This window comes from Mangifera indica, chromosome 16 (genome assembly GCF_011075055.1).
Source record: "Mangifera indica cultivar Alphonso chromosome 16, CATAS_Mindica_2.1, whole genome shotgun sequence".
Lineage (NCBI taxonomy): Eukaryota > Viridiplantae > Streptophyta > Magnoliopsida > Sapindales > Anacardiaceae > Mangifera > Mangifera indica.
In genome coordinates, this window is record NC_058152.1 from 9,248,793 (window position 1) to 9,256,431 (window position 7,639).

General features: G+C 32.0%; 1 protein-coding gene across 1 annotated transcript; it reads left to right on the forward strand.

The window, feature by feature from the left end:
- The first annotated feature begins 6,452 nt into the window (after positions 1-6,452).
- Positions 6,453-7,403, forward strand: LOC123199653 (O-fucosyltransferase 38-like). Its single transcript, XM_044614684.1, has 3 exons — positions 6,453-6,679; positions 6,954-7,167; positions 7,254-7,403. Exons 1-3 carry the CDS (start codon positions 6,525-6,527, stop codon positions 7,401-7,403), a joined length of 519 nt encoding a protein of 172 aa, XP_044470619.1. The 5' UTR covers positions 6,453-6,524.
- The last annotated feature ends 236 nt before the right edge of the window (positions 7,404-7,639 follow it).

A 7,639-nucleotide genomic window follows, 5' to 3' on the forward strand; every position in this document is an offset into this window, starting at 1 on the left:
AAGAAGGAAGGCCAAATTTCTCCATTTAAGAAAGGAAATTAATACTGATGTTCTCTTATACCAAAAGAGGCTATTTGATGAGCATTTATGAACTAGAATGAAAAAATAGTAAATTGATTTATTATAGATAAGATTACCCATGAGATATCAATTTATTTGGAGTAAATTATATTTTACCACCTAAGGTTTGATCTAAAAACATTTTTCACCCTAAATAACATAAATTACACTTTTTCACCCAAAATCAAACTCTATTATATGTCAAGGGACAAAATCTTCATTTTAATTTTCTAAAGTTTGAAAAAAAATCATTTTCCATATTTTTCTCTCCTTCTTCTGCCTTTTCTTTTTTCACGAACACTACAACCAGGCTAACAACCAATAGTTGATTCTTTCAAGTGTATACCTAGTTTCTTCTTCCTCATTGGTACCTAACACCATGACCAAAGCCATTTGATTCTTTCAAGTGTATATTTTCTTCTTCCTCACCACAACCCAATACCATGACCAAAGCCATAAATCGATGATTTATTCTTTCAAGTGTATGTTTCATTCCCAAACAAAATCCATGTAAACATTCACACCCAATTACTGTACCCCTTGTATGTGAACATTGACACCCACTCAATGTGCCCCTTGTTGTTATGGCCTCTTCTCTTTACTTTGTTGATGTCGTGACCCAAACCCATGGTCATGTTTCAATGAGTTCAATTCATACTCATTGCAAATCACAATCTTTGCTTTGTTGACCTCTATATCTCTTCCTTCACTCCCATCTCTTCCCACATTTGTTGGTTTCCTATCCCATAATTGCAAGCCAAGGCTAAACCACCATGACACCATCTCTCTCTTACTTTCACCAAAGGAAAACATTAGTAATGGTCACAAACATTAGTAAATTTGATTGATGCAATTAGTTTTGTATGTTTTTCATTGTTGTGGTTGTTTGGATATTAAGGCTTGAGAAAACATCTTGTACATTGTTCTATCATAGTGTTTGAGGAGGTGATCATAGTGGAAGATGTAGAAACATAACGAAGGGTGGTGGTGCATGTTTTTATTTTTCTTGTTTTTTGCGGTATTTCTAGCATTTTTTATTATGGTGGGGTGGGTGGAAAGGTGCTACCTTTTATAGGTGGTGTTGATGGACAAAGATGGTTAAACATGGAAAAGGTGAGGCAAATTGAACGGGAGGAGAAAGAGTGCTAGTCGATCAAAGATATATTTTAACAACTAACAAAATTTTGTGAGTTTCTTTGAAGGTTAATAAGGTAATGTTATCCATTAGTTAGGGTAAGATGGTAAATTCTAAAAATTGTAACAATTAAGGGTAATACGATAATTACAATTTCTACACCAATGGTACAAACATTTTCCATTAATAAGGTTTTGATTTTAAGTGGGAAAATATAATCTATGTCATCAAAGGGTAAAAAATTGGTTTTGAGTCAAACCTTGGGTGGGAAAATGCAATTCACTCATTTATTTGATATTGGGAATCAATGGCATCTCCACAAATGTCCCAATGCCAAAAAGGTCTTGATTAAAACAATGCATTGGAATTTTGTGCTACTTAAGAGTGTTATTTCAAAGTTTTTTAGTAGGATTTGGGCGTGCCCCATTTTTGGAAAAGCAACTTGCAGTGATGCAGATACTGTGTGGAGAATTATTTATTTTATATATGTAAGTCCCACCTATTTGTAATACCAAAAATTATGTCAACAAATTGCCCATGTATCATGTCACAAATGTGTATTTTTGTCCAAGACATTGGGTTGTTTAAAGCATAAAGCTTACAACTGGAACCTCAATTCAGTGAGAGTGTAAAGGCAACTCAAAATTTAGCTAAGACTTTAGAGACATGAGATATTTAGGATGAATCTTCTAGGAATATCATGGTTGGATGATTTTTTTTTTTTTGTACAATCTTGTATATAGAGTTTACCTACAAGTGTTATTTTATATAATACTTGCAAGTATGTCTAAGAGTATTTTTGGTTTTTGCCTATTGAATTATGTTTATTTATTGTGTGTATATAATTTTTGGGTTGCACGATCGTGTGGAAAGGCCACACACTTGTGTGTGTGTTGGCAAGGGCAAAAAAGTTTTTTTTTTTTCTCTTAGTGCATGAAAATTGGCTAAGTCTGAATGAAACACACACATGTGTATGAAATAGTAAAAACTCATGTGTAGTCAACAAGCTTAAATTCGGATAAGGATTATTTTTACGGTGATTTTGAAAACTACCATTATTGAGTAACAACATACACACTCATATATGAATAGTATACGATCGTGTGTCATGTGTTACTAGATAAAAATAAAATGTTTCAAACGCATTGGCTTAAGGTTTTGGATCATAATTTTTAGAGCCAAATAGAGAGACTGAGAGGGATTTTGTGATTTTTGGAGCCTATGACGCAAAGGGAATTGTTAGAGGTCATTCTTTGCCATAAGAAGACTTGTGTTATTCAACAAAAGTGAGTTAAGTATGCAACTTACTTTGTTTCCCAATTTGTGAGTTACTATCATGTTATTGAATGATGATCTTGTATGTATTTTGTGATTATGCCTAAGATGTTTGTAGATTTGATATGTGTGTGTGTGTGTATGTGTATGTGTGTATGTCCGTGCATTTGGGTGTGTGTCAATTTGTGAGTTACTATCATGTTATTGAATGATGATCTTGTATGTGTTTTGTGATTATGCCTAAGATGTTTGTAGATTTGATGTGTGTGTGTGTATCTGTGCATTTGGGTGTGTGTATGTGCATTCAGGTGTAGATGAGATGCCTAGTAATGTTATTTTGGTTATAATCCTATGTATGTATGTGCATTCAAGTGTAAATGAGATGCCTAGTAATGTTATTTTGGTTATAATCCTTTGTAGAGTGCATCGATGATGGTTTGAATATCCATGGTTAACAATCTTTGCATGCCTTGAAAGAGTTGTTTGTTATGGACATGGACATTGAAATGTTACTAAGATATTTAGAAATAAGTTCGAGGTGATAAAATATTTGATTTGTATAAATTCTAGAAAGGTATGTTGAATTTGCATGATTGGAGTATGTGAGAAAACTCAATTTGCAGTCTGTAGTTTAGATGTTACATGCCTGTATTAGTATTCTAACATGTCTGTGTATATTTAGGAATGAACAGTCCCTATGTTAAGAGAAAACTATGAGCGTGTATATTTAAGATGGATACATGCCTCTCTAGTTTGTGACACATAATCGTGTATGCCACCCTATATCAGGTGCCTATGTGTGATAAATGCATGGTTGTGAGGTATGATAAATACACCTCTGTGCATGAAGGATGCACCCCTGTGTATATTTGGGGAAATTTGAAAGTAAACATGCATAAGGTTAACAATACTTGTATACAGTTATGACAATAACTATTTTACTCCTATGAGGGATAAATATAAGGAAAATAAATAACAAGACCCTAACGAAAGCTACTAAGGATGCATTAGCCTTAACAAAGGCAATATGAGATGAAATTGTTGTGAGAGTGCTTAACTATGTGGATGACAACGTGGACTCAAATCGAAGCAATTCTAAGTTGAAAACTCAAAATAATGTATTCTTTTTTATCATCAAGCAACATGTAGTGTGACCTACCATTGAGCTACATGTAGTGAGAATACAATTAAGCTGTATGTAGTGTGGTCTTGCTACCCAACTATATGCAGTATGGTTGTGGAAGCATCAAAGCTAGTCTATGTGACTAAAATGCTTGAATCCTGATTGATAAGTGTACTAGGTATATCATATGATTAACATCTAGGATGTCTCATGTTTTCATTAGATGTTTGAAAAACGTAAATATACATCATTTAACGTTAGTTAATCGAGATGACACGTCTATTGGAAAATGGGCATAGGGCATTGAAATATTCAGATGAACAATGAAACATCTGAAATACCACAATGAGATTAGAAATTGAGCATCGATATGTTTTTATATGTGTTATATATGTTGCGTGCAAGGTATTGAGATGTTGCCTACTTACTAAGTGTGTTTTACTTAGTATGTTCTTGTATGGTTTTTCATGTAGGTTCTTGAAGCAATGGAGAAATAAGAGAGTCAACGGGTCAACTCGAAATGTCGCATGAAATGATGGATATTTGTCATTTGTATTTTGTAGACCTTGTATTTATGTTATTTAGTTTGAGATTTGTGTTTATGCACTTGTTTACTTATATCATATTTTTCTGACAAAAGATTTGATTGTTATTCATATTATTGATGTTTTAATATAATACACCCTTTTGAGATTGTGGGAAATTATTTAATGTCATGCATTTATTGTTCGCATTGGATTGGGAAAGATTAAGTTAACACGTTTTTTCAATTACATCTTCTATGTACAGGTATATATCAAAAGATGAGCGTTACATTTTATTAATGCAAGACAATTGTACAACAAACAAATACAATTGATAAAGAGAACTTTTCCAGCATTTTCTGGAACTTTCTCTTCTCTTTTCACAACTTTCTAACAAAACTCTTTCTGTGTTTTGTATGTATTTTTTCTCACTATTTTCACTCTTTTCTTTAGCACTTTCCATTGCAAACTTAGTAGACATACTAACTTAGCTTAGGAAAACAAATAAGTGTCATATATAATGTTGTTTTAGCAACAAGCCTATGTCAATTGGCATCAAAGCAGTTCAAAGGAAGATTTTTCATTCTAATAGAGATTAATATAAGGTTACTGTAAGTTGATTTATGGCTTCAAAGTTCAAAGAGTGGCAATATAATATATTTAATAATATTAAATATAAAACACATATACAAAAAATCATAAACTTTTATAGGATTCGTTTGTATATTGTTATCATGCATTTCATGTTATTACAAACATATTAAACATTTACAAGGTGTCATAAGAATATTCAAATCAAAGTTGAAGGCTCATTTGTCTTTGTCAATGTTGGGTATATGGGAAAATCATTTATATTTCAGGGGTAGGATGAAAACATGATCTTGGTTAGCTAGGACCTCAATGAGCATAGTTGAATGAGTGGTGAAACGGTGTGATGTGAGATTTTGACAAAAAGTTATTAAGCTTAAAATTTCGATTGTCTGTATAGAAGACGACACACAACCGTTCATGAATCGTGCACAATTATGCATACAATCCCTATAATATGACCCAAAATCCACAATTATTTGGATTTTCAAATACAAGATAAAATTATCAAATAAGGTTAACCTTAGATAATGAACAAGCATGCATAGACTAAGAGCTCTCGTATATAGACATGAGATGAAATAAACAATCTTGTTAACAAATGAAACTAAGTTTCTTTAGTTGAGGAGACTGTGAGAAGAGTAATGTTATACATACTCACTTTTAAACACATAAATGAGTATACACATAGTATGTCATTATGTAATTGAATGTTACTATATTTTTATTTTTGTGAGAATCTATCAAGTCTCAGTTTTTGTGTTATTTTTGGTTAAAGGACTTTATACTTATATGCTTAGTTGATCTACCTATAGGGAATGTGTGTTGGTTGTTGATCATATAACTTATCGTTGCATGGTAGCTTATTGCTTGTTAGATGTAGTTCATGAGTTTGACCAATTAGAAGTTTTACTCAACAACAATATTCACCCATTATATTGTAATGATATTTTATGTAAAATACAAAGATTTAGCAATAATTTAAATATCATTTGACTTAAAAGTATTTATAAAACCCATATTTATTTTCAATAAATCTAGGTAAATTACTATTGAGAAATTGAAAATTTTACCACTTTTAAACTCTGCTTATACAAATTTATCACATATTTTATTAACTAAATATTTATACCATAAAATCTAGTATAATACTTAAAGTATTATTGTCTTCAACTTTGAAAACATAAGACTCAACGACCCTTGATCATTAAATAACAAATGTTTTTGCAAACTTAATCACAGAGTTTATCTAATTTAACTAACAAATAATAATATTGAAGGATAAATTCTTATTTCTCATAAATCACAAAGTTTATCTATTATACATTCTTTGGTTTTTAATTGTAAAAAAAAAAAAAAAAAAGACAAATACATAAGATATGGGGTATAGATAAATACTCACTTGGAATATGATAAATTTTATATAAAATCTTTGCAAAATATATTTTTTTTAATATTCAAAACCCGATTGAGTCTTATAAGGTTGAAGACAAAGTACTGTTATTTGTAATATAAATGTTTAGTTAAGATTTTCCTTATATCCAAAAACTTATATCACAAGTTGAAATACACAACTTGATCGTAAATTGAGCACCCTTTAACAGATTAAAACTGAGATTTTCAAAGCTTTGAGAAATATAAGATTTTTGAATGTTACAAATGGCGGTCAGAATCTCTGAAATTATTTACAGTATTAACCTTAGAAGAAGTTGTTTTATGCTAGCATGCAATATACACGATCCCAGATGTTCTATTTCTGCATCATTGCATTTAAGAGGTCTCCTATGGGGCTTCATGTTAAATTAGGTTCTGAGAATGCATGACGCTGACACCACAGAAGCTGGTGGAACGGCCGAGATCACGTGGGGGAAGATACATAGCTCTTCATCTCAGATATGAGAAAGATATGCTATCTTTTACTGGTTGTACTTACGGTCTGACTAATGCGGAATCTGAAGAGCTGAGAATAATGAGGTCAGAAAATATTGATTTAGGCATGTACATCTATGTCATATGGATTCATGCACTGAATATTTTGAAACAGTGAATTTAATTCCAGTGTTGAGCATGGACACACTTTGGAGAAGACTGTTGTTTGGTTTATCTATTGGTTAGGATCAGTTGTGCCTGGCATGAAAATGCGACTTGTAATGTCCTTGCATAGGAACCATGCATTTTTAAGGGGTGTGTGCCAGTTTAATCATGTTGTCACTATCATGTGTTTCAACTTATTTAATTGCCTTTATAGGGAGAACACAAACCATTGGAAGGTCAAAGTTATAAACTCCACGGAACTGAGAATATCAGGCTTGTGTCCACTAACTCCTAAGGAAGTGGGGGTATTTCTTCAAGCTCTTGGTTATCCAGCCTCAACATTAATTTATATTGCTGCTGGAGGAATATATGGTGGTAATGCTCACCTTTCAGAGCTCATGTCCCGCTTTCCTATCCTAGTTTTTAAGGTATGTCATTTCTTTTTTGGTTTAAATGTGTTACCAAAATAGTCAACCATGAGTGCAATTATTGATTGATGGCTGGATTTTTTCAGGAGAATTTGGCTGCTAATGACGCATCTCATGAGTTAAAGGCATTTACTAATCACGCATCTCAGTATGCCGCTCTTGATTACATAATTTCCATCGAGAGTGATGTGTTCACCCCAACACATTCAGGTAATATGGCAATAGCTGTAAAGTAATGAAAATGGAAACATAAATTCTTTAATGATAAAAAGTAATGAAATGTACAACGGATAAAAAGCTTTAATGATAATTTTTTAGGTTACTAAAAATATGGAAACATATATTTCAGTTAGTAAAGTATTCCCTTTTACATTCTTCTGCTCCTTGAGTAATTTCTTTTCTTATATATTTTAGGAAAGGACTTGTTAAACTTTTTGATAGGCTGGAAAGTGGAAATCAAAGGTCGAGCACG

Coding starts and splice junctions, on each gene's coding strand:
- LOC123199653 (XM_044614684.1), top strand. CDS start 6,525: ATGACGCTGACACCACAGAAGCTGGTGGAACGGCCGAGATCACGTGGG. Junction 6,680..6,953: donor GAAGAGCTGAGAATAATGAG/GTCAGAAAATAT, acceptor TTGCCTTTATAG/GGAGAACACAAACCATTGGA. Junction 7,168..7,253: donor TTCCTATCCTAGTTTTTAAG/GTATGTCATTTC, acceptor GGATTTTTTCAG/GAGAATTTGGCTGCTAATGA.